Source organism: Hyla sarda, chromosome 2 (assembly GCF_029499605.1).
Source record: "Hyla sarda isolate aHylSar1 chromosome 2, aHylSar1.hap1, whole genome shotgun sequence".
In the NCBI taxonomy this organism is placed as follows: domain Eukaryota; kingdom Metazoa; phylum Chordata; class Amphibia; order Anura; family Hylidae; genus Hyla; species Hyla sarda.
The window spans coordinates 22,692,023-22,720,011 of NC_079190.1; the positions used below are offsets into that span (position 1 = coordinate 22,692,023).

General features: G+C 41.1%; 1 protein-coding gene across 1 annotated transcript; it reads right to left on the bottom strand.

Moving 5' to 3' along the window:
* ANKRD42 (ankyrin repeat domain 42) lies at positions 1-27,913 on the bottom strand. The gene is made up of 12 exons (XM_056561379.1): positions 27,723-27,913; positions 25,711-25,880; positions 19,390-19,497; positions 18,516-18,635; positions 18,272-18,407; positions 15,409-15,609; positions 12,924-13,049; positions 10,648-10,753; positions 9,506-9,675; positions 7,582-7,708; positions 5,522-5,663; positions 1-336 (listed from the first exon to the last, which is right to left on the bottom strand). The coding sequence occupies exons 1-12, from the start codon at positions 27,742-27,744 to the stop codon at positions 241-243; spliced, it is 1,524 nt and encodes a 507-aa protein (XP_056417354.1). The 5' UTR covers positions 27,745-27,913; the 3' UTR covers positions 1-240.
* Positions 27,914-27,989: the final 76 nt, after the last annotated feature.

Consider the following 27,989-nt stretch of genomic DNA (forward strand, 5'->3'; position numbering starts at 1 on the left):
AGTTTTGCAACAGCTGGAGGCATGCTGTTTGGGGAAACACTGTCATAATGAAATATCCTAGTAATATGCTGTTACTTTAGGAGATGGTAATGTTATCTTCATAACATCAAAATTTAACTAATTTTAAAAAACCATTAGAATATGTAATTTACAGGCTATACAAAATCAGTCCAGAGTCAGGTGACTTGCAGTCTACTTCTACCCATATTATGCAAGCCCGGCGCCCTGTTACTTCTCAGTTCATCTCCTCACAAAGACTCCTCCTGCATTTGGCGGCTGAACTGGTTTCTTCTTGGCACTTTTCTTCTCCTTATAGGACTCTGACAGCTTCTCCCTCTGGTAGAATAAAAAAAAATATAAAAATAGATAATATATATATATATATATATATATATATATTAAATAATATATTTTTTAAATATAATATATGCACATAAATATATATAATTTTTTTTTTTATTATATACATAAATAAAATATAATATATATATATATGTGTGTGTGTGTGTTTTTTTATTATATACACACATAAATGTGTATGTATGTGTGTATATACACACACATTTATGTATGTATGTGTGTATAATAAAAAATTACACACTTAACCCCTTAAGGACCCAGCCATTTTACACCTCAGGACCCGGCCATTTTTTGCACATCTGACCACTGTCACTTTAAACATTAATAACTCTGGAATGCTTTTAGTTATCATTCTGATTCCGAGATTGTTTTTTCTTGACATATTCTACTTTAACTTAGTGGTAAAAAATTTTTGTAACTTGCATCCTTTCTTGATGAAAAATCCCAAAATTTGATGAAAAATTTGAAAATTTTGCATTTTTCTAACTTTGAAGCTCTCTGCTTGTAAGGAAAATGGATATTACAAATATTATTTTATTTTATTCACATAGACAATATGTCTACTTTATATTTGCATCATAAAATTGATGAGTTTTTACTTTTGGAAGACACCAGAGGGCTTCAAAGTTCAGCAGAAAGTTTCCAATTTTTCACAAAATTTCCAAAATCACAATTTTTACGGGACCAGTTCAGGTTTGAAGTGGATTTGAAGGGTCTTCATATTAGAAATACCCCACAAATGACCCCATTATAAAAACTGCACCCCCCAAAGTATTCAAAATGACATTCAGTCAGCATTTTAACCCTTTAGGTGTTTCACAGGAATAGCAGCAAAGTGAAGGAGAAAATTCACAATCTTTATTTTTTACACTCACATGTTCTTGTAGACCCAATTTTTTAATTTTTACAAGGGGTAAAAGGAGAAAATGTATACTTATATTTGTAGCCCAATTTCTCTCGAGTAAGCACATACCTCATATGTCTATGTAAAGTGTTCGGCGGGCGCAGTAGAGGGCTCAGAAGCGAAGGAGCGACAAGGGGATTTTAGAGCGTACGTTTTTCTGAAATGGTTTTTGGGGGGCATGTTGCATTTAGGAAGCCCCTATGGTGCCAGAACAGGAAAAAAAAAAACACATGGCATACCATTTTGGAAACCATACCCCTTGAGGAACGTAACAAGGAATAAAGTGAGCCTTAATACCCCACAGGTGTTTCACGACTTTTGCATATGTAAAAAAATTTCAATAAAATGTGTGTTTCCCCCAAAATTTCACATTTTTGCAAGGGTTAATAGCAGAAAATACCCCCCAAAATTTGTAACCCCATCTCTTCTGAGTATGGAGGTACCCCATAAGTTGACCTGAAGTGCACTATGGGCGAACTACAATGCTCAGAAGAGGAGGAGTCATATTTGGCTTTTTGAGAGCAAATTTTGCTCGGGGGCATGTCGCATTTAGGAAGCCCCTATGGTGCCAGGACAGCAAAAAAAAAACACATGGCATACCATTTTGGAAACTAGACCCTTTGTGGAACGTAACAAGAAATAAAGTGAGCCTTAATACCCCACAGGGGTTTCACGACTTTTGCATACGTAAAAAAATATTTTTTTTTCACTAAAATGTGTGTTTCCCCCCCAAATTTCACATTTTTGCAAGGGTTAATAGCAGAAAATACCCCCCAAAATTTGTAACCCCATCTCTTCTGAGTATGGAGGTACCCCATAAGTTGACCTGAAGCACACTACGGGCGAACTACAATGCTCAGAAGAGAAGGAGTCATATTTGGCTTTTTGAGAGCAAATTTTGCTCGGGGGGCATGTCTCATTTAGGAAGCCCCTATGGTGCCAGAACAGCAAAATAACCCCCACATTGCATACCATTTTGGAAACTAGACCCCTTGAGGAACGTAACAAGGGGTACAGTGAGCATTTACACCCCCACTGGTGTCTGTCAGATCTTTGGAACAGTGGGCTGTACAAAATTTTTAATTTGCGCAGCCCACTGTTCCAAAGATCTGTCAGACACCAGTGGGGTGTAAATTCTCACTGCACCCCTCATTACATTCCGTGAGGGGTGTAGTTTCCGAAATGGGGTCACATATGTTGTTTTTTTAAATTTTTTTATTTGCGTTTGTCAAAACCGCTGTAACAATCAGCCACCCCTGTGCAAATCACCTCAAATGTACATGGTGCACTCTCCCTTCGGGGCCTTGTTGTGCGCCCCCAGAGCACTTTGCGCCCACATATGGGGTATCTCCGTAGTCGGGAGAAATTGCATTACAAATTTTGGGGGGCTTTTTTCCCTTTTACTTCTTGTCAAAATGAAAAGTATAGGGCAACACCAGCATGTTAGTGTAAAAAAATTATTTTTTTACACTAACATGCTGGTGTAGACCCCAACTTCACCTTTTCATAAGGGGTGAAAGGAGAAAAAGCCCCCCAAAATTTGTAAGGCAATTTCTCCCGAGTACGGCGATACCCCATATGTGACCCTAAACTGTTGCCTTGAAATACGACAGGGCTCCAAAGTGAGAGCGCCATGCGCATTTGAGGCCTGAATTAGGGATTTACATAGGGGTTGACATAGGGGTATTCTACGCCAGTGATTCCCAAACAGGGTGCCTCCAGCTGTTGCAAAACTCCCAGCATGCTTGGACAGTCGACGGCTGTCCGTCAATACTGGGAGTTGTTGTTTTGCAACAGCTGGAGGCTCCATTTTGAAAACAGTGGTGTACCAGACATTTTTCATTTTTATTGGGGAGGGGGGCTGTGTAGGGGTATGTGTATATGTAGTGTTTTTTACTTTTTATTTTATTTTGTGTTAGTGTAGTGTAGTGTTTTTAGGGTACAGTCACATGGGCGGGGGGTTACAGCGATTTTCCCGCTGCGAGTTCTAGCTGCCGCGCAAAATTTGCTGCATCGCAAACTTGCAGCCTGATACTCACTGTAAGCCCCTGCCCATGTGAATGTACCCTGTACATTCACAAGGGGGGGACCTCCAGCTGTTGCAAAACTACAACTCCCAGCATGCACAGTCTCAGTGCATGCTGGTAGTTATAGTTTTGCAACAGCTGGAGGCACACGGGTTGGGAAACGCTGAGTAAGGAAACAGACAATGTTTCCCAACCAGTGTGCCTCCTGTTGTTGCAAAACCACAACTCCCAAACATTCTCAGGCATGCTGGGAGTAGTAGTTCGGCAACATCTTTAGAGCCAGATGTTGCCGAACTACAACTCCCAGCATGCTTGGAGTTGTAATTTTGCAACATCTGGAGGACTACAGTTTGCAGACCACTAATACAGTGGTTCCCAATCTGTGCCCTTCCAGATGTTGCAAAACTACAACTCCCAGTATGCCAAAACTGTCCAGGCATGCTGGGAGTTGTAGTTCTGCAACATCTGAAGGGCCAGATGTTACAGCACTACAACTCCCAGCATGCCTGGACAGTAAGGGCATGCTGAGAATGTGTAGTTTTGCAACATCTGGAAGGGCACAGTGGTCCAAAACTGTGGACCTCCAGATGTTGCAAAACTGCAACTCCCAGCATGCCCAGACGCCAAGGGCTGTCTGGGCATGCTGGGAGTTGTAGTATACAGGGTCCCAATACAGCAATGCATGTCACTTTACGGCGACGTGCATTGCTGTAAAGGGCCCGACCGCGGCTGAAGATCTACTCACCTGTCGCCGCCGCCGCCATCATCTTCCTCGCCGGGATCCGGGTCTTCAGGGACAAGGTAAGTACCGGGGCCGGGCCCCAGCACTCCCCCGTCCCCCGCTGCGTCCTCCGGTCTTCCTCCCGGACTTCCAGGGATCATGCGAAATTACCGGGCGGTCGGGTCCCAGAGACCCGATCAGCCCGGTATCGCCGCAGATCGCAAGGGCGATTTCCCTTGCGATTTGCGGCGATCTCAGACATGGGGGTCTACATGGCCCCCCTTTGCGTTTGCCCTGGATCCCTGCTGAAGGATTTCAGCAGGGATCCGCTTCCGATCTCCGCCGGGTGAGCGGCGGAGACCAGGAAAAGACATGACGTATGCATACGTCATGGGTCCTTAAGAGGTTAAAGGGGTATTCTAGGCAAAAACTTTATATATAAATATATATATATATATATATAATCAACTAGCTCCAGAAAGTTAAACAGATTTGTAAATTACTTCTATTAAAAAATCTTAATCCTTTCAGTACTTATGAGCTTCTGAAGTTAGGGTTGTTCTTTTCTGTCTAAGTGCTCTCTGATGACACCTGTCTCTGGAACCGCCCAGTTTAGAAGCAAATCCCCATAGCAAACCTCTTCTAAACTGGGCGGTTCCCGAGAGACGTGTCATCAGAGAGCACTTAGACAGAAAAGAACAACCTTTAACTTCAGAAGCTCACAAGTACTGAAAGGATTAAGAATTTTTTAATAGAAGTAATTTACAAATCTGTTTAACTTTCTGGAGCCAGTTGATTTATAAAAAAAAAATTTTTGCCTGGAATACCCCTTTAAGTGTGTGTGTGTGTGTGTGTGTGTGTCTGTATGTGTGTATATATATATATGTGTGTGTGTATGTGAGTGTGTATATATATGTGTGTGTGTGTGTGTGTGTGTGTGTGTGTGTGTGTGTGTGTGTATATATATATATATATTATATGTATGTATGTATACAATTTTAAAAATAATATAAATATATATATATATATATTTGTGTGTATATAATTATAGATGGATAGATATATTTTAAAAAAGTAGACTGGATGATGCATTGTGAGTGACTTTTTAAGTCAGTGGGTGCTCTGTCCTCAAAGCCAGACCAAGGCCCAAATCACAAAAAGAAAAATAGTGGAAGACGACACTCCAACGTAGTATTCAAAACAAGTGGTAGTTTATTCATTTATTCACCCATACAATACATTATGGGTGAATAAACACTGGGCTAAGTCTATGATCTTCAGTGTTTTCTTCACCTTAGATTAGCACAGGACTATATAAAGACAGGATCAGCGCTATGATCTACTGAAATACTCTGCGCTGCTGATCCAGCAGGTCATTCATTGCTCGCTGAGGCCACCTCAAGCATAAAGGATGATGGAAGAATACAAGAAACTCTTCAGACCAGAGATAATCCCTCCTCCGCCCCCATAATTCGACATTTGTAGCACAGCGCGGTGTAATTCACTTACGGAGGGTCTTGGCGGAGGCTTCATCTGCTCCAGGCAGCTGTTCAGGTGAGAGATCTGCACTCTGTATTCATCCAGCTGGATCTCCATCTTCTCCCTGCGTAAGCGCTCATACTCCAGCTGCTCCTCCAAGTCTCTGATCATCCTGCAAAAAAGAGAAAAATAAACAAGAGTGGACAAATATTTTGTCACACGGTCTCGCAGGCTTTATAGAGTGGCATAGCCCCTTCTTTTTGATACAGAGGATTTGATAAATTTTGTGCAGGTCATATTTTCTGAAATTTCTCTCTTCACATACACCAAAAAGCTAAGCTAAGTCTGGGCCGGTGTAGTTTGAGACTTTTCAGTGGCTTTGCGTCTTTTTTGCGCCTTTTCACAAAAAAGGCGCAGTTCATAAAACCTGTCCAAATCATGTGTATTGCCGAAATCAGTGGATTGTAACTCAAAATCAGCAGAAATGTGTAAACCAAAAGGCGCAAATAAACCCTGCTTGCGCCTTTTCTAGACACAAAAAACAGTCCAAAGACAATGATAAATGTTAGCCAGTATGTTAGTCAGTATGTTCCCAGTCAGCCTTCTTCCACCTCTGGCAGCTGTTACTATAGTCCCCATTAAGTTCTCAGTCAATCTTCTCCACCCTCTGGCAGCTATTGATACAGACCCAGCAGGTTTCCAGTAAGTCTCCTTCCATCTCTGACAGCTGCAAATATTGTCCTCAGCAGGGCCGGGCTGGGACCAAAAATAGGCCCAGGCATTTTAGACTAAGCAGCCCATTTTGTTTTATTTTTTTAAACCAAATTTCAAATAAGGACAAATGGAATATACTGATCTTGCAATCTCTGTTATATTAAGCATGTTAGAATGTAATTTATTATATTGGAGCATAATACAGGATATAACTAAGGATCAGTACAAGATAAGTAATGTAATATATGTACACAGTGACTCCACCAGCAGAATAGTGAGTACAGCTCTGGAGTATAATACAGGATATAACTCAGGATCAGTACAAGATAAGTAATGTAATATATGTACACAGTGACTCCACCAGCAGAATAGTGAGTACAGCTCTGGAGTATAATACAGAATATAACGCGGGATCAGTACAGGATAAGTAATGTAATGTATGTACACAGTGACCCCACCAGCAGAATAGTGAGTACAGCTCTGGGGTATAATACAGGATATAACTCAGGATCAGTACAGGATAAGTAATGTAATGTATGTACACAGTGACCTCACCAGCAGAATAGTGAATACTGCTCTGGAGTATAATACAGGATATAACTCAGGATCAGTACAGGATAAGTAATGTAATGTAAATACACAGTGACCTCACCAGCAGAATAGTGAGTACAGCTCTGCAGTATAATACAGGTTATAACTCAGGATCAGTACAGGATAAGTAATGTAATGTATGTACACAGTGACCTCACCAGCAGAATAGTGAGTACAGCTCTGGAGTATAATACAGGTTATAACTCAGGATCAGTACAGGATAAGTAATGTAATGTATGTAGACAGTGACCTCACCAGCAGAATAGTGAGTACAGCTCTGGAGTATAATACAGGATATAACTCAGGATCAGTACAGGATAAGTAATGTAATGTATGTACACAGTGACCCTACCAGCAGAATAGTGAGTACAGCTCTGGGGTATAATACAGGATATAACTCAGGATCAGTACAGGATAAGTAATGTAATGTATGTACACAGTGACCTCACCAGCAGAATAGTGAGTACAGCTCTGGAGTATAATACAGGATATAACTTAGGGTCAGTACAGGATAAGTAATGTAATATATGTACACAGTGACCCCACCAGCAGAATAGTGAGTGCAGCTCTGGAATATAGTACAGGGTATTACTAGTCAGGTCACACATGCTCATTTCAGGTGCAGTATCCTGAAGGTTAAAGCAGTTGGTTCCCAGTGCACATGTAAGTAAGGGGATTTGTGGGAAAGTGTGGGCTCTGACAGCTGCAGATATAGTGCCTAGTATGTTCCCAGTCAGTCTCCTTCCACCTCTGAAACCTATTAACATAGTCCCCAGTAAATTTACTTCTCTGACTCTTGCTGCTCCTTCTTCCTCTGGTTTTCTTCCTCCAGGACACCGCCAAGATGCTTAAAGTTGCTTTTTGCAATCTCCAGAAGCTTCTCGAGTTCTTTCATTTTATGGTAGGCTCGCGCTGGAAGACGGACAACATTACAATATGGGATATGTATGGGTTGGTGTGAGGTTCATGGCTTTAAGATTCTACAGCAGTGGTCTCCAATGTGGCCCTCCATCCGTTTGAGATACATTCCCTGACCACCTGCAACATACTGGGTAGACAGGTCTGGACTATACCATGACGCTGAGGGGTTGTCACCACATGGTTCTATCCAGGAAGAACTACACCCCACCCCAATGCCTTGTAGGTTATAAAATACCGAACATGCAAATTTACATAATTAATTATATATGCGTGACGTCACAGGATACACATATACGGGGGAAATTTTGTCCTATTCTTATAGGGGTATAACTTTTTTTTTTTTTTTTCTCCTGAATGAGGGCTCATTTATTGCTCCCTGATCTGTAATTTTTAACAGGACCATTTTTGTTTTGATGGGACATTTTCATCGCTTTTTATTTAATTTTTTTAATTAAAGGGGTACTCCTGTGGAAAAAAAAATTTTTTATATATCAACTGGTGCCAGAAAGTTAAACAGATTTGTAAATTACTTTTATAAAAAAAAAATCTTAATCCTTCCAGTACTTATCAGTTGCTGAATACTACAGAGGAAATTATTTTCTTTTTGGAGCACAGAGCTCTCTGCTGACATCACGAGCACATTGCTCTCTGCTGACATCTCATTTTAAGAACTGTCACGACTAGAAGAAAATCCCCATAGCAAACATATGCTGCTCTGGACAGTTCCTAAAATGGACAGAGATGTCAGCAAAGAGCACTGTGTTCCAAAAAGAAAAGAATTTCCGCTGTAGTATTCAGCAACTAATAAGTACAAGAAGGATTAAGATTTTTTTAATAGAAGTAATTTACAAATCTGTTTAACTTTCAGGCACCAGTTGATTTAAAAAAAAATAAAACGTTTTCCACCGGAGTACCCCTTTAAATTCTGGAGTTGCAGTTAGTTACTAACTACAACTCCCAGCATGCCCTGATACAGCCTGTGGCTCAGCATCTGCCCCAAATGAAAACTACAACTCCCAGCATATTGGACTATTTAGTAGTATATAGTATACGTCAGTGTTTCCGAACCAAAGGTGCCTCCAGCTGTTGCAAAACTACAACTCCCAGCATGCCCGGACAGCCCGTTGGCACCTAATGTGGAGAACTATACTGCACCTAATGTGGGGGGAACTATACAAAAATATAAAATTGTACTATTTTGATCCCTATAACTCTTATTTTTCTGTATATGGGGATGTATGAGGGTAATTTTTTGCGCTGTGATTTGTAGTTTTTATCGGTACCATTTTTGTTTTGATGGGACTTTTCAATTGCTTTTTAGATATTTTTTATGGTATTTGAAGTGACCAAAAATGTGCAAATCTGGTTAGTGCACTATTACGACTTTTGGGGCCCCACTTTTGATTTTCCCTAGGGCCGCACTGAGCCTAAAACCGGCCCTGGTCATACGGGCACGTGGAGGCCACACACACTACTGAGCCTCATTGTGACTTGTTTTAAGGACATTACATAAAGTTGGATCGGCCTGTAGTGGGGTTTTCCACTGTGATTTTGAGTGTGACTCCATATCCAGACCTCCATGGGTTGATAAATTTGATTTCCATTGATCATTTTTGTGTGATTTTGTTGTCAGCACATTCAACTATGTAAAGAAGAAAGTATTTCATACGATTAGTTCATTCATCCAGATCCAGGATGTGTTATCTTAGTGTTCCCTTATTTTTTTGTGCAGTGTATAAAAATACCGTCTGTGTCAGTAAAATAGCGGTCAGGTGACACCCTACGTACTGCGGGCCGCCTTCTTCTCAGATGGACTCAGATTGATGTCGTCTGGTTGGTCGGTGCTTCCTTCTACGCCATGTCTCTCAAAGAACAAGGGGTCGTCCTCACTTATCTCCTCCTCTGACTCTTCATCTGATCTTCCCCCCAGAAGCTTTACAGCAGCCAGCTGTGCAAACCTGTCATCGGAGAACACCAGGATAACATAAGGGATTTGTATGGTTTTATGTCATTTTGTAAGAGGACCACTTAAAGGGGTACTCCACTGGCCCCCTCCCATAGACTTGCATTGAGGGAGGGTGGCCGACCCCCACAGGCGCATAACAGCATTCGGAACATTTTGTTCCGAACGCTGGCCAGTGGAGTACCCCTTTTAAGGTGGTAGAACAGATGGGGTCACGCATGCAGACAGCACCCTCCCCCTCCATGCAAGTTTATGGCGCACCCAAGGCGGTATCACCCACACAGTGCATAGTGTATTTTGAGGCCTCTGCGTCACACAGCAGTTTCTTGTTAGGGGTCCCCATGCTCTGGCCCTCACCAATCGGGCATTAGACTCTAGCATTAGGTAGGGCACCCTGCAGCTACAACCATCAAAGGGGGGGGGGGCTCTGTGGCTATAAACATTAAGAAGAGACGGAGGGCCCTCTATGGCTGCAACTATCAAGGGGGAGGTGAACACGCTTGGGCTGAAACTGTCAAGAAGGAGGGGAACACCCGGCTGCTATAACAGTCCCAGGGTAAGGAAACAGCCTGTGACTGCAATGGTCAAGGGGGACGACCCCAAGCCGGCAAGAGGGAGGGGGACACCGTAAAGTTGCATTCATCAAAGGGGAAAGGAGACACCCTGCAGCTGTAACTATCAAATGGGACACAACCCTGCGGCTGCAGCTGCTATGAGAGGGGACCCCTTGTTTGCATATGTCAAGTGGGAGGGGAACACGCTACAGCTGCAACCATCAAGTATGAAGGGGACAAACTGCAACCGTTAGATCGGAAGGGAACAACCTGCAGCTTAGGGTGTTAAGGGGGAACCCAGCAGCTGCAACTATGAAGGAAATGGAGCCTTACAGATGCTGGTGTGCGCCTTCAAACTCCCTCCCCTTAACTTGCACACACACTGCCCTCCATATTACAGTAACGACTAATACCTCTTAGCGACATCTTTTGGGGTCTCCCCGGCCTCGTTGGTAATGTTGTAGTCGGCCCCCATCTCCAGCAGCCACTGTATGCACTCCACCCGGCCCTGGCCTGCAGCTGCGGAGCACAACACTGAGGTTACAACACATGGATCATCCCACAAAAGGTGAAACGTTATAGAGGATTTACAACCCAAATTACTATATAAGGAAATCAGAATTGCATTTTATTGGCAAAAACATATGATGGGTAGAAGTTACATGGCAATGAACAGGACTTGGTGAATTGTGTAGTTCAGTTGGGGATGATCCCGTTTTCAAAAACTACACAATTCCCTATAGAAGGTGTATACAATGCCCTATAGAAGGTGTATACAATTCCCTATAGAAGGTGTATACAATGCTGGAAAGAAAGGGCATAAAATCCCCTACAGAAGGCGTATTCAATGTCCTACAAAAGGCGTACAGAATGCACTATAGAAAGCGTGTAAAATGCCCTATAGAAGGCCTATGAAATATCCAGTTGAAGACATATACAATGTCCTATGAATTAGAAGGTATATACAATGCCCTATATCAGGCGTAAAAAATGTCCTATCGAAAGCATATACAATGTCCTATAGAAGGCATATACAATGTCCTATCGAAGGCATATACAATGTCCTATAGAAGGCATATACAATGTCCTATCGAAGGCATATACAATGCCCTATCGAAGGCATATACAATGTCCTATTCAAGACATAGTCATGGCCGTAAATGTTGGCACCCCTGAAATTTTTCTAGAAAATGAAGTATTTCTCACAGAAAAGGATTGCAGTAACACATGTTTTGCTATACACATGTTTATTCCCTTTGTGTGTATTGGAACTAAACCAAAAAGGGAGGGAAAAAAAGCAAATTGGACATAATGTCACCAAACTCCAAAAATGGTCTGGACAAAATTATCGGCACCCTTTCAAAATTGTGGAAAAATAAGATTGTTTCAAGCATGTGATGCTCCTTTAAACTCACCTAGGGCAAATAACAGGTGGGAGCAATATAAAAATCACACCTGAATACAGATAAAAAGGAGAGAAGTTCACTTAGTCTTTGCATTGTGTGTCTGTGTGTGCCACACTAAGCATGGACAACAGAAAGAGAAGAAGAGAACTGACATGAGAACCAAAATTGTGGAAAAAGATCAACAATCTGAAGGTTATGAAGTCTGAAGTCCATGTCCAGAGATCTAGATTTGCCTTTGTCCACAGTGTGCAACATTATCAAGAAGTTTGTAACCCATGGCACTGTAGCTAATCTCCCTGGGTGTGGACGGAAGAGAAAAATTTATGAAAAGTGTTAATGCAGGATAGTCTGGATGGTGGATAAGCAGCCCCAAACAAGTTCCAAAGATATTCAAGCTGTCCTGCAGGCTCAGGGAGCATCAGTGTCAGCGCAAACTATCCATCGACATTTAAATGAAATGAAACGCTATGGCAGGAGACCCAGGAGGACCCCACTATGGAGGAGACCCAGGAGGACCCCACTGCTGACACAGAGACATAAAAAACAAGACTACATTTTGCCAAAATGAACTTGAATAAGCCAAAATCCTTCTGGGAAAACATCTTGTGGACAGATGAGACTAAGATAGAGATTTTTGGTAAAGTACATCATTCTACTGTTTACCGAAAATGGAATGAGGCCTACAAAGAAAAGAACACAGAACCTACATTGAAATATGGTGGAGGTCAATGATGTTTTGGGGTTGTTTTGCTGCCTCTGGCACTGGGGGCCTTGAATGTGTGCAACAAAAAAACAACAAATCCCCCAGGGATTCCAGGGCAAAATTAGCAAGCAACAACTTTTAAGGGTTCTCCCCCCAAAGGGGTTAGCCCTAAGACTAGGAATCCCCCCTTTTTATATTTTAAACCATAATGCTTTATTAGATCAATTTAAAACAAACTAAGGACAAAATGAGTGTTTGGTGCTTTAAAAAACACAACCTCTGCTCAGCTAAACTGATACGTGCGTCCAGTTATGTATCAGACATTTGCTATATTTATCCAGTGATCAACTATGGACGCAGCACTGATGTGTATGCTGGCATTCACAGTTGCAATTTAAAATATAATGCTAGCCATCCGCCCCCGACGTTTCGTCAGCACACGCTGACTTTATCAAGGGAATCCGGGAGTAAAAGGCGTATATGATGCCCTATAGAAGGTGTACACAATGCATCATACCTGAACTGCCCACACCCAATGTTTGCAGCACTTGAAGCTTCTCTCCTCCCTTATGGCACTTACCTTTGTGTAAAGGGGTGGAGCCTCTGTCATCCCGCTCATTGATATTAATGATTCCACTCTCCACCAGTTTTCGGAGGGTCACCAGATCCCCTTTGAAGGCGGCGACATGAGCTGGGAATGCTAAGTCTAAAAATCAGAAATTAGTCCCATGATTTACAAGAGAACTTACAGTGTATATCATTTCAATACAATAAATAATACCGCAATTCAGTGCTGATAATATTTTTTATTTATTTTTTTAAACTACATTTTTCTAAAAAGAAACTGACAGCTAGTTCATCCATACTAAACCCAGGATACTGAGCTGTAAAATGAGGGGTTACTCACAAAAATCCATTGGTTAGGTGCAGAGTTATGCCTGTAAATAGTTTTAATCGTAATGTGCCCCAGCGCGGATTGGAGACAGGGAGCCAGCTGCCGAGTTCCCCTGTCTCCTACATAATCCCCAGTTGGCCATGTCCCTTTCATTATTATGTACTGCTCTCTGTGAGCTCACCTGCGGCCTTGATTAGCATAGTAATAAAGGGGGCAGGGCAGATGGCGGATTATGTAGGAGACAGGGAAACTCGGCAGCCGGCTCCCTGCCTCCAATGCTCGCTGGAGGACATTAGTAATAAAAAAATTACAAGCATAACTCTGCACCTAACCAATGGATTTCAGTAAGTAACCCCTCATTTTACAGCTCTTCACCCACACTATACCCATTATACTGGGTTTAATGTGGGTCACGCCCCCTCGTGACGTCACGCCCACCTGCCTCCATGCCCCCCTTCCATGGACTTGCATTGAGTGGGGCATGGTGTGACGTCACGAGGGGGGAATGACCGTGACGACACGACCACCACAGCCCGCACCCAGCAGCATTCGGAGCAAAATGTTCCGAACGCTGGGGCAGTAAAGTACTCCATTAAGTGTCAGAGCTTTGTTTTTTCCGTTATAAAACTCCAAATTTCCTGCTTGTCTTTTCCGCATAATAAGATTCTTAGCTGAACTATATAGCGGTGCCCCTCTATAGCGAAGTTATATAGCTGTGCCCCTCTATAGCAGAGTTAGATAAGGGTGCCCCTCTATAGCGGAGTTATATATTAGTGCCCCTCTATAGCGGAGTTATATAGCGGTGCCCCTCTATAGCGAAGTTATATAGCTGTGCCCCTCTATAGCAGAGTTATATAGCAGTACCCCTCTATAGCGGAGTTATATAGCGATGCCCCTCTATAGCGGAGTTATATAGCGATGCCCCTCTATAGCGGAGTTATATAGCGGTGCACCTCTATAGCTGAGTTATATAGCAGTGCCCCTCTATAGTGGAGTTATATAGCGTGCCCCTCTATAGCGGAGTTATATAGCGGTGCACCTCTATAGCGGAGTTATATAGCGGTGCCCCTCTATAGCGGAGTTACATAGCGGTGCACCTCTATAGTGGAGTTATATAGCAGTACCCCTCTATAGCGGAGTTATATAGCGTGCCCCTCTATAGCGGAGTTATATAGCAGTGCCCCTCTATAGTGGAGTTATATAGCGTGCCCCTCTATAGCGGAGTTACATAGCAGTGCACCTCTATAGCGGAGTTATATAGCAGTACCCCTCTATAGCGGAGTTATATAGCGGTGCACCTCTATAGCGGAGTTATATAGCAGTGCCCCTCTATAGTGGAGTTATATAGCGTGCCCCTCTATAGCGGAGTTATATAGCAGTGCCCCTCTATAGCGGAGTTATATAGCGGTGCACCTCTATAGCGGAGTTATATAGCAGTACCCCTCTATAGCGGAGTTATATAGCGTGCCCCTCTATAGCGGAGTTATATAGCAGTGCCCCTCTATAGTGGAGTTATATAGCGTGCCCCTCTATAGCGGAGTTATATAGCAGTGCCCCTCTATAGCGGAGTTATATAGCAGTGCCCCTCTATAGCGGAGTTATATAGCAGTGCCCCTCTATAGCGGAGTTATATAACGGTGCCCCTCTATAGCGGAGTTACATAGCGGTGCCCCTCTATAGCGTAGTTATATAACGGTGCCCCTCTATAGCGGAGTTACATAGCGGTGCCCCTCTATAGTGGAGTTATATAGCGTGCCCCTCTATATCGGAGTTATATAGCAGTGCACCTCTATAGCGGAGTTATATAGCGGTGCCCCTCTATAGCGGAGTTATATAGCAGTGCCCCTCTATAGCGGAGTTATATAGCAGTGCCCCTCTATAGCGGAGTTATATAGCAGTGCCCCTCTATAGCGGAGTTATATAACGGTGCCCCTCTATAGCGGAGTTACATAGCGGTGCCCCTCTATAGCGTAGTTATATAACGGTGCCCCTCTATAGCGGAGTTACATAGCGGTGCCCCTCTATAGCTATGTGATGGGTGCAGGGGAAGATTTGGAGGTACATCAGAGAAATAAAAGGTTGTAGTACAAGCATCAATCTAATAATATTAAACATGTAACATTTCCATAATGTACCTGTCACTACTGTGGTAGGTGTCAGGTATACTCACTCTCGCCATCTTCCGGATGGTCCCTCTCATACTCCACGCCCTGTATATACTGAGTGATTCTCTCCTTATAAAATCTTCTCGCCAGGTCCTTTGGGTTCTCTCCATTATTGTTCCGCGCCTCCAATGCTAGAGTGAAGCTGGGGACTTTACTGAGCAGAAACTTTATACAGTGCAGATGTCCCTCCATGGCGGCTAAATGCACTGACAAAAAGAGGTATACCGTAATGTATGGACCGGTATATGAGGAGAGGAAACATTTATATAACCTACATAGACAATCATCGACAAAGATAAATCATTATTAAAGGGGTATTCCAGACCAAAACTTTTTTTGATATATCAACTAGCTGCAGAAAGTTAATTTGTAAATTACTTCTATTAAAAAATCTTAATCCTTCCAATAGTTATTAGCTTCTGAAGTTGAGTTGCTGTTTTCTGTCTAACTGCTTTCTGATGACTCATGTCCCAAAAGCTGTGCAGTTCCTATGGGGATATTCTCCCATCATGCACAGCTCCCTGGACGTGACATCATCATTGAGCAGTTAGACAGAAAACTTCAGAAGCTAATAACTATTGGAAGGATTAAGATTTTTTAATAGAAGTAATTTACAAATCTGTTTAACTTTCCGGAGCCAGTTGATATATATATATATATATATATGTATATATATATATATATATAAAAGTTTTACCTGGAATACCCCTTTAAGAATTCAATTCTGGTATGTTTCATGTTTAGATTCATTTTATTTTATAGTATCATAGTAGTTATATTCTTGTATATAGGAGGCAGTATTATAGTAGTTATATTCTTGTATATAGGAGGCAGTATTATAGTAGTTATATTCTTGTATATAGGAGGCAGTATTATAGTAGTTATATTCTTGTATATAGGAGGCAGTATTATAGTAGTTATATTCTTGTATATAGGAGCAGTATTATAGTAGTTATATTCTTGTATATAGGAGGCAGTATTATAGTAGTTATATTCTTGTATATAGGGGCAGTATTATAGTAGTTATATTCTTGTGTATAGGAGCAGTATTATAGTAGTTATATTCTTGTATATAGGAGCAGTATTATAGTAGTTATATTCTTGTATATAGGAGCAGTATTATAGTAGTTATATTCTTGTATATAGGAGCAGTATTATAGTAGTTATATTCTTGTGTATAATAGGCAGTATTATAGTAGTTATATTCTTATATATAGGAGCAGTATTTTAGTAGTTATATTCTTGTATATAGAAGCAGTATTATAGTAGTTATATTCTTGTATATAGGAGCATTATTATAGTAGTTATATTCTTGTATATAGGAACAGTATTATAGTAGTTATATTCTTGTATATAGGAGCAGTATTATAGTAGCTATATTCTTGTATATAGGAACAATATTATAGTAGTTATATTCTTGTACATAGGAGCAGTATTATAGTAGTTATATTCTTGTATATAGGAGCAGTATTATAGTAGTTATATTCTTGTATATAGGAGCAGTATTATAGTAGTTATATTCTTGTATATAGGACAGTATTATAGTAGCTATATTCTTGTATATAGGAGCAGTATTATAGTAGTCATATTCTTGTATATAGCGGGCAGTATTATAGTAGTTATATTCTTGTACATAGGAGCAGTATTATAGTAGTTATATTCTTGTATATAGGAACAGTATTATAGTAGTTATATTCTTGTATATAGGAGCAGTATTATAGTAGCTATATTCTTGTATATAGGAACAGTATTATAGTAGTTATATTCTTGTATATAGCAGCAGTATTATAGTAGTTATATTCTTGTACATAGGAGCCATGTTATAGTAGCTATATTCTTGTATATAGGAGCAGTATTATAGTAGTTATATTCTTGTATATAGGAGCAGTATTATAGTAGTTATATTCTTGTATATAGGAGCAGTATTATAGTAGTTATATTCTTGTATCTAGGAGGCAGTATTATAGTAGTTATATTCTTGTATATAGAAGCAGTATTATAGTAGTTATATTCTTGTATATAGGAGGCAGTATTATAGTAGTTATATTCTTGTATATAGGGGCAGTATTATAGTAGTTATATTCTTGTGTATAGGAGCAGTATTATAGTAGTTATATTCTTGTATATAGGAGCAGTATTATAGTAGTTATATTCTTGTATATAGGAGCAGTATTATAGTAGTTATATTCTTGTATATAGGAGCAGTATTATAGTAGTTATATTCTTGTATATAGGAGCAGTATTATAAGAGATATATTCTTGTATATAGGAGCAGTATTATAGTAGTTATATTCTTGTATATAGGAGGCAGTATTATAGTAGTTATATTCTTGTATATAGGAGCAGTATTATAATAGTTATATTCTTGTATATAGAAGCAGTACTATAGTAGTTATATTCTTGTATATAGGAGGCAGTATTATAGTAGTTATATTCTTGTATATAGGAGCAGTATTATAGTAGTTATATTCTTGTATATAGGAGCAGTATTATAGTAGTTATATTCTTGTATATAGGAGACAGTTTTATAGTAGTTATATTCTTGTATATAGGAGCAGTATTATAGTAGTTATATTCTTGTATATAGGAGCAGTATTATAGTAGTTATATTCTTGTATATAGGAGCATTATTATAGAATTTATATTCTTGTATATAGGAGGTAGTATCATATCAGTTATATTCTTGTATATAGGGGGTAATGTTATAGATATATTATAGTAGATATATTTAACTAATAGGGGGCAGAATAGTTATATTATTGTCTTATTCACAAATTTGCCCTATCACTGGAATTTTAGTATATACAATTTCCTATGAGATGAATGTGGGATTTTCCTTTTAGCAATTATAAATCTCATTCTTAATACCTGGGGTGTTTCCATTGTGATCGATATCTTCCACAGAAGCCCCCCACCTCACCAGAAGCTGTAAACATCCGAGTCGGCCATGAAATGCAGCATAATGAACTGGGGTCCAGCCATTAATGTCAGGGCTACCTGTATCCTGTAAGAAATGTTACCATAAATATGTATACAGAATAATCCCCAGAACCCCACACTCACATATCCTCCTCAATACACAGGACGGCTGGCGTGTAATATTCCGGCTCACCGCTCCACTACGCAGAATGGTCTGTAGAGTGAATGAGTGTCCATGGGAAGCGGCCAGGTGTGATGGAGTGCACTGCCGCTCATCCTTAGATGACAAGTCTGCCCCGCTGAGGATCAAGGCCTGAAAATGAGAACAAGGAGGTGTGATAGATAGATATGAGATAGATAGATATGAGATAGATATATAGATATGAGATAGATAGATAGATAGATATGAGATAGATAGATAGATAGATAGATATGAGATAGATAGATAGATAGATATGAGATAGATAGATATGAGATAGATATGAGATAGATAGATATGAGATCGATAGATAGATATGAGATAGATATGAGATAGATAGATAGATATGAGATAGATAGATATGAGATCGATAGATAGATATGAGATAGATAGATAGATATGAGATAGATATGAGATAGATAGATATGAGATAGATATGAGATATATGAGATAGATATGAGATCGATAGATAGATAGATAGATATGAGACAGATAGATAGATAGATAGATAGATAGATATTAGATAGATATGAGATAGATAGATAGATATGAGATAGATGGATATGAGATAGATAGATATGAGATAGATAGATATGAGATAGATAGATATGAGATAGATAGATATGAGAGAGATAGATATGAGAGAGATAGATATGAGAGAGATAGATATGAGAGAGATAGATATGAGATAGATAGATATGAGATAGATAGATATGAGAGAGATAGATATGAGAGAGATAGATATGGGATAGATAGATATGAGATAGATAGATATGGGATAGATAGATATGGGATAGGGCATCTTGACCATTGGGGTTCTTGTAGAAGTGTTACCAGGAGACCCTACTGCATTACATTTGCTATATACCTGCATGCAGGCGTCTTGGCCTTTGATAGCAGCTAAATGCGCTGCCGTCCATCGTCTGGTGGTCACGTCGGTGATGTCGGCTCCATGCCACAGCAACCAGTGGAGACACTGCAAGAAGATGGACACACAGGAATTGAACAAGATCTCCAAAGGATCCTTCAAGTGACTGCCAGTCCCAGATATATCATCTTATTGTAAAGGGGTTATCCAGGAAAAAACTTTTTTTTTATATATCAACTGGCTCCAGAAAGTTAAACAGATTTGTAAATTACTTCTATTAAAAAATCTTAATCCTTTCAGTACTTATCAGCTTCTGAAGTTAAGGTTGTCCTTTTCTGTCTAAGTCCTCTCTGATGACACGTGTCTCGGGAACTGTCCAGAGTAGAAGCAAATCCCCATAGCAAACCTCTTCTAAACTGGGCGGTTCCCGAGACACGTGTCATCAGAGAGCACTTAGACAGAAAAGAACAACCTTAACTTCAGAAGCTCATAAGTACTGAAAGGATTAAGATTTTTTAATAGAAGTAATTTACAAATATGTTAAACTTTCTGGAGCCAGTTGATATACAAAAAAATTTTTTTTTCCTGCATAACCCCTTTAATCTACATTGGTTTATACATTCAGTGCCGATTCATTTCTGGGTAGGAAGAAGATCATTCTGTTTTTTGCAACAGCTGGAGACACCCTGGTGAGAAAACACTGGTCTATTGCATTGAAGAGATCGCAAGTGTGTTTCAATAGGTCGGGTGGCTGATGTGTGGGAGGGAGAAAAGTGACCTCACACTTACAAACAAGGGATGATGGGATTTGTAGTTTAAGGGAACAAACTCCAACAGGAAATACCAGTTCACAAAAAGATAGTCACAGCTTTATGGTAATCTCACAACATAACCATTTAACCCAAAGACAAGCACAGATCCTTCCTAAGCATGTGCATTACTGTCTGGCAGGTAAGTACTAAAATCACCTTATAGTGGAGAACCCCTTTAAGTAATCCACTAGAAAAGTGAGAGCAGGTAAAAAAAAAAAGCAGCATAAATTTGTCTTTTAGAGAGAAACCTGTCCTTAAAGGGGTACTCCCCTGGAAAACAATTTTTTTAATTTATTTATTTTTTATCAACTGGTGCCAGAAAGTTAAACAGATTTATAAATTACTTCTATTAAAAAATCTTAATCCTGCCAGTACTTATCAACTGCTATATGCTCCCCAGGAAGTTATTTTCTTTTTTAATTTCCCTTCCGTCTGACCACAGTGCTCTCTGCTGACACCTCTGTCCATTTTAGGAACTGTCCAGAGCAGGATAGGTTTGCTATGGGGATTTGCTTCTACTCCGGACAGTTCCTAAAATGGACAGAGGTGTCAGCAGAGAGCACTGTGGTCAGACAAAAGGGAAATTAGAAAAGAAAAGAACTTCTTTTGTAGTATAAAGAAGCTGATAAGTACTGGAAGGATTAAGATTTTTTAATAGAAGTCATTTACAAATCTGTTTAACTTTCTGGCACCAGTTGATAAAAAAAAAAAAAAAATGTTTTCCAGGGGAGTACCCCTTAAAGAGCACGAACAAGCCGTATCAGGAAAATTGTACCTACGCAAGCGGGGTTCAAAACCGCTCCTGTTCTTCTCAGAAAATGTACAGTGGCTGTGAGATCTCCCCAGGAGAGGCCACGAGTGGAATAAAATCATAACTCTTCCTTTAGACGTCACAGAAGACTTGAACCCTAGAACACTTCTTGACAATCCTCTTCCTTATCCATTGAGACCCAGGGCCGGTTCTGCCTATAGGCAGCCGCCTAGAGCGCCCTCTTGCCTGCCACAAGAAAGTTAGACCACCAGCATCCAAACCACTCGCTCAGCCAGCAGCACGAGAAGGAGGTTTGTTACAGTGTGTCACCCCATACACTTCTATGGGATTCCGCACTCCCGTTGACACTTCGGAATTTCCACTTGCGGAATTCCACAAGCAGAAATTCCGAAGTGTCAGCGGGAGTGCAGAACCCTTTAGAAGTGTATTGGGCTTTCATTGGAGGCAGAATTCCGCAAGCAGAAATTCCACCGTGCGAATAGACCCTAAAAAGCTGCACTTAGAGCCCTTGAACTTTGGGCACGAGAACCTACCCATCAGGATGACATCCGAGTGTTTCCAGGGCCTGAGGGATCTATTCAATCTGCATTGCAGCCTTAATAAGCTCTTGTCATATCCGCAGATAACAGAACAGACTGATCTTAGAGAATGGTCGCCAAGACCTAAAACCCCATCCCCCGATACAGCTGGGTACTAGCTTCAAAGTTCCAAAAGTGGAGGCAAAACCTTAGGGAAAATTACAGAGATTCCCCAGATTTATATACTCAATCAGGTATTTCCACTAATATCTTAAAAATGAACTTGTAAAAGAAGTAAAATCCTTCTGGGAAAACGTCTTGTGGACAGATGAGACCAAGATAGAGCTTTTTGGTAAAGCACATCATTCTACTGTGTACCGAAAACGGAATGAGGCCTCCAAAGAAAAGAACACAGTACCTACAGTGACATATGGGGGAGGTCAATGATGTTTTGGGGTTGTTTTGCTGCCCCTGGCACTGGGGGCCTTGAATGTGTACAAGGCATCATGAAATCTGAGGATTACCAATGGATTTTGGGTCGCACTGTACAGCCCAGTGTCAGAAAGCTGGGTTTGTGTCCGAGATCTTGGGTCTTCCAGCAGGACAATGACCCCAAAGATATGTCAAAAAGCCCCCAGAAATGGATGGCAACAAAGCGCTGGAGAGAAGTAGCCAGCAATGAGTCCAGATCTAAATCCCATTGACACGCCCCCTCCCATAAACTTGCATTGAGGGGACCCCCTCCCATAGACTGACTTCACGGACTTCCGTTCCCGTGGTCGCGACCGAGACCCTCCAGCGCTTCCAGACAAGAAACAGGTGGGTGCAGCATGCAATATTGCGGGGGTCCCCAGCGGTCAGACATCTTATCCCCTATCCTTTGGATAGGGAATAAGATGACTAGGGTGGGAGTACCCCTTTAAAATTGCTGTTGGGAAAAGGCGCCTTCCAATAAGAGAGACCTGGAGCAGTTTGTAAAGGAAGAGTGGTCCAACATTCCGGCTGAGAGGTGTAAGAAGCTTATTGATGGTTATAGGAAGTGACTGATTTCAGTTATTTTTTCCAAAGGGTGTGCAACTAAATTTAAGGGTGCCAATAATTTTGTCCAGACCATTTTTGGAGTTTGGTGACATTATGTCCAATTTTCTATTTTCCTCCCTTTTTTGGTTTAGTTCCAATACACACAAAGGGAATAAACATGTGTAAAGCAAAACATGTGTTACTGCAATCCTTTCCTGTGAGAAATGCTTCATTTTCTTGAAAAATGTCAGGGGTGACAACATTTACGGCCATGACTGTATATAGACATACATACAAGTGTTCCTCAGGGTGCCCCAAGCTGTTGCAAAACTACTATTGGAAATGCTGGGATTTGTAGTTTTACAACAGCTGGAGGCACCCTGGTTGAGGAACGCTGATATATACACACAAACACAAATCCACCTTTTTTCCCTTACATGCAAGGGCACTTAAAGGGTGATGTCAGGGGGGGTCAGTCAACTTTCTTGCAGGGATGGAGCGGCGCCCCCAGCAAGAGGGCGCTCTAGGCGGGTGCCTACCTTGCCTTTAGGCGACGCCAGCCCTGCCCCCCGCAATGTCCAGTGAGCTGAACATCCTGGACCCCAGACTGATACATTGTACATAGCTAGTCCTGCTCTCAGCTGAGAAGTGATACAATTGTATCCAGTCTAGACAATGCTCTGTAAGCTAAACATCCTGGACTCCAGACTGATACATTGTACATAGCTAGTCCTGCTCTCAGCTGAGAAGATACAATTGTATCCAGTCTAGACAATGCTCTGTGAGCTAAACATCCTGGACTCCAGACTGATACATTGTACATAGCTAGTCCTGCTCTCAGCTGAGAAGTGATACAATTGTATCCAGTCTAGACAATGCTCTGTGAGCTAAACATCCTGGACTCCAGACTGATACATTGTACATAGCTAGTCCTGCTCTCAGCTGAGCAGTGATACAATTGTATCCAGACTAGACAATGCTCTGTGAGCTAAACATCCTGGACTCCAGACTGATACATTGTACATAGCTAGTCCTGCTCTCAGCTGAGAAGATACAATTGTATCCAGTCTAGACAATGCTCTGTGAGCTAAACATCCTGGACTCCAGACTGATACATTGTACATAGCTAGTCCTGCTCTCAGCTGAGAAGTGATACAATTGTATCCAGTCTAGACAATGCTCTGTGAGCTACACAGCCTGGACTCTGGATACATTGTTAACATAATTTTGTTCACAGAGCATTGTCTAGACTGGATTCAATTGTATCACTTCTCAGCTGAGAGCAGGACTAGCTATGTACAATGTATCAGTCTGGAGTCCAGGATGTTTAGCTCACAGAGCATTGTCTAGGCTGGATACAATTGTATCACTTCTCAGCTGAGAGCAGGACTAGCTATGCACAATGTATCAGTCTGGAGTCCAGGATGTTTAGCTCACAGAGCATTGTCTAGAATGGATACAATTGTATCACTTCTCAGCTGAGAGCAGGACTAGCTATGTACAATGTATCAGTCTGGAGTCCAGGATGTTTAGCTCACAGAGCATTGTCTAGACTGGATACAATTGTATCACTTCTCAGTTGAGAGCAGGACTAGCTATGTACAATGTATCAGTCTGGAGTCCAGGATGTTAAGCTCACAGAGCATTGTCTAGACTGGATACAATTGTATGGAGTCCAGGATGTTTAGCTCACAGAGCATTGTCTAGACTGGATACAATTGTATCTTCTCAGCTGAGAGCAGGACTAGCTATGTACAATGTATCAGTCTGGAGTCCGGAATGTTTAGCTCACAGAGCATTTCTAGATAAGAGCAGGACTGGCTAAATGGAAATCATAGTGTTCTGATTCATTAACGAAAACAATTATTCAGAAAATGGTGACGACTGGAAGCAAAGTGCAATATACCGTTGTAGAAGTATATACAGGTTCATCTATAAGGCAGATAAGCTTTATGTACATAAACCTCTATGGAAATATCTCATTCAGTCAGAGCAAAAAAAAAAAAGGATAAAACAAATCCGGAGGGACCAGCAGAAATGTACAATTGGCGCCCGACTTTTCAGGGTGATTTCTGATGTGATCTCTAGGATCTGCAGTATTTGGATACATGATATATAGAAGTTACTTGTTACTGGGCGGTATGGCCAAATATGTGTATTGCTGTATTTTTGAAACTTATGGCGGTTCCACAGTATATAACGGTACCCCCCACCCCCAAAATTAATTATCAGCCCAGCGCTGCGCTGCCCCCATCGGGGTAAATACTCCCGTCACCCGCAAGCGCTGCCCTCCTCGTCCTCCTGTTTGTTGCGGCCGCCAACGCTGACACTCTATAGCTGTAAAAATAAACTTTAACGCACGTTCCTACGTCGGCCTTACGCTCTTCCTGGGGACCGGAACGTCGGAAAGCCGTCAGACTATCACCGGCCGCAGCGATGTTCTGCCTCGGCCGGTGATAGGCTGAGCCCACTGTCATGTAAGGAGCTCTGGGCGGCTTCTTACATGACAGTGCACTCAGCCTATCACCGGCCGAGACGGAACATCGCTGCGGCCGGTGATAGGCTGACGGCTCTCCGACGTTCCATTCCCTTGGAAGCAGGTCCGGACCGACGGGGAAGGTGAGTTAAAGTTTATTTTGTTTACCTTTTGCAGCCCGGGCATAGGGATACAGTATAGAGCAGTGGGCTTCAACCTGCGGACCTCCAGATGTTGCAAAACTACAACTCCCAGCATGCCCGGACAGCCGTTGGCTGTCCGGGCATGCTGGGAGTTGTAGTTTTGCAACATCTGGAGGTTGAAGACCACTGGTACAGAGTGTCAGCGCCGGCAACAAACAGGAGGACAAGGAGGGCAGCGCTCGCGGGTGACATATCTGAGTAGTACCCTGATGGGGACAGCGATGGGCTAATAATTAATTGGGGGGGGGGCAGAACAGCGCTCGCGGGTCAGATATGATTAGTTCCCCGATGTGGGGACAGCGCAGCGCTAATAATTAATTGGGGGGGGGCAGAACAGCGCTCGCGGGTCACATATAATTAGTTCCCCGATGTGGGGACAGCGCTGCGCTGGGCTGATAATTCATTCCCGAGGGGGAGGGGCCAAACCGGTATTGCGGTATGGGTTAAAATTAATATCGTGCAGCACAAAGATTTCGGTATTCGATATGAACCAGTATATACCGCCCAGCCCTATTGTTACCTCCAGACTCCCGGAATGTGCAGCCCAGTGCAGGGGTGTAAACCTGTGGACCGGATCCACCTCATTCACGCTGGTCCCATTCTTCACAATTGTAGCCAGCTCCTCCACATGTCCGCAACGCACTGCCTCGTGGATGCTGCCATAGTCTCTCTTCTTCTTCTGCAGCGCGGCTAAAAGATAACACAGTCACAGGATACACGAGTGACAATACAAGATCTGTATTATAACACACACTTTTATATAAAATACAACATTTATTGTCCTAAAGGGTTAAAGAGATGAGCTGGAGGGGAGGTGTATAACTACTACATATCCTGATTCCATAAAGATAGCAGCAGTATACAGATAGAGCTGGAGGGGAGGTGTATAACTACTATATATCCTGATTCCATAAAGATAGCAGCAGTATACAGATAGAGCTGGAGGGGAGGTGTATAACTACTATATATCCTGATTCCATAAAGATAGCAGCAGTATACAGATAGAGCTGGAGGGGAGGTGTATAACTACTATATATCCTGATTCCATAAAGATAGCAGCAGTATACAGATAGAGCTGGAGGGGAGGTGTATAACTACTATATATCCTGATCCCATAGAGATAGCAGCAGTATACAGATAGAGCTGGAGGGGAGGTGTATAACTACTATATATCCTGATCCCATAGAGATAGCAGCAGTATACAGATAGAGCTGGAGGGGAGGTGTATAACTACTATATATCCTGATTCCATAAAGATAGCAGCAGTATACAGATAGAGCTGGAGGGGAGGTGTATAACTACTATATATCCTGATTCCATAAAGATAGCAGCAGTATACAGATAGAGCTGGAGGGGAGGTGTATAACTACTATATATCCTGATTCCATAAAGATAGCAGCAGTATACAGATAGAGCTGGAGGGGAGGTGTATAACTACTATATATCCTGATTCCATAAAGATAGCAGCAGTATACAGATAGAGCTGGAGGGGAGATGTATAACTATTATATATCCTGATTCCATAAAAAAGGGAAAAAAAACAACAAAAAAAACTTTCCTGGCAGAAAACAACTTCATTGTGGAAAAAAATGAAATAACTGTTTCATTAAAAAAAAACATGAAAAACTGCTAAAATAAAAAAAAAAAACATAAAATTACTGCTTCATTTAAAAAAAATAAAACTTAATAACTCCTTCATTGAAAAACAAAAATGTAAACACTGCTTTATTGCATAAAAACATAAAAAACTGCTTCACTGGAAAAAAAAACTCATAAAAACTGCAAAAAAAATTAAAACAACTTAATTGAAAGAAAAAACATTAAAAACTGGTTCATTATGAAAAAAAATGTAATTGCTTTACCGAAAAAAATTGTGAAAACTGCTTTACTGAAATAAATATGAAAAACTGAGCAATTGAAACCAAAAACCTGAAAGACTGACATATTGAAAAAACAAAAACTGCTTCATTGCAAAAAAAAAAAAAAAAACTGGAAAAAATGCATAACTGGGGAAAAAATGAAAAACATCTTAATAAAAAAAAAAACAACATGAAAAACTGCTTCATTGAGGGGAAAAGAATCAAAACTTCATTGCAAAAAAAAAACTTGATCAAGTTTTGTTTTTTTTGCAATGAAGTTTTCATTACCCCCCCCCCCCCCATGAAGCAGTTTTTCATGTTGTTTTTATATTAAGATGTTTTTCATGTTTTTCCCCAGTTGCGCATTTTTTCATGTTTTTTTTTCTTCTTTTTTTTTTGCAATGAAGCAGTTTTTCTTTTGCTTTATTGCATAAAAACATGAAAAACTTCTTCACTGAAAAAAACCTGCTAAATTGCAAAACAAAATCATGAAAAACTTTAATAAAGGCAGAAACTATAAAAACGTGATATTTCAGGCCAGTAAAGGAGTCAATACCACATATATAGAAGAGAGGGCTGTCTATATCCTGATGGTATGCTGGGACTTGTGGTCGTACAATATTTAGTAACTACGTTTTGCTGACCCAGGACACAAGCCCCGGGTGACTCTCACCTTCTGAAGACACCGCCGGCATATTTCTGCTTCGAGAAACTAATAAGGATGCGATTTTAAAGGCGACTTCCGGGACGCGACACAGTTCCCATGGAAACGGAATATATAGTATGTCATTTCCGCTGTCAAGGGGACGCCATTTTTAAAATGGGCAAAGTAGATTTAGGTAACCTTGGCTTCGTACCGGCTGCCAGGAGACTGACACTGACGTCATACGGTCACTCGAGCTGACGCATCCAATCATCGTCGCGTCGGTGTCTGCTCATG

Bases quoted from the DNA above. Each gene is read 5' to 3' on its own strand.
- ANKRD42 (XM_056561379.1), bottom strand. From the start codon at position 27,744: ATGCCGGCGGTGTCTTCAGAAG. The intron at 13,050-15,408 runs GTGAGTATACCT...TCTGATTTTTAG, and splicing joins CCATCCGGAAGATGGCGAGA to ACTTAGCATTCCCAGCTCAT. The intron at 9,676-10,647 runs GTATTAGTCGTT...CTCCGATGACAG, and splicing joins CCAAAAGATGTCGCTAAGAG to GTTTGCACAGCTGGCTGCTG.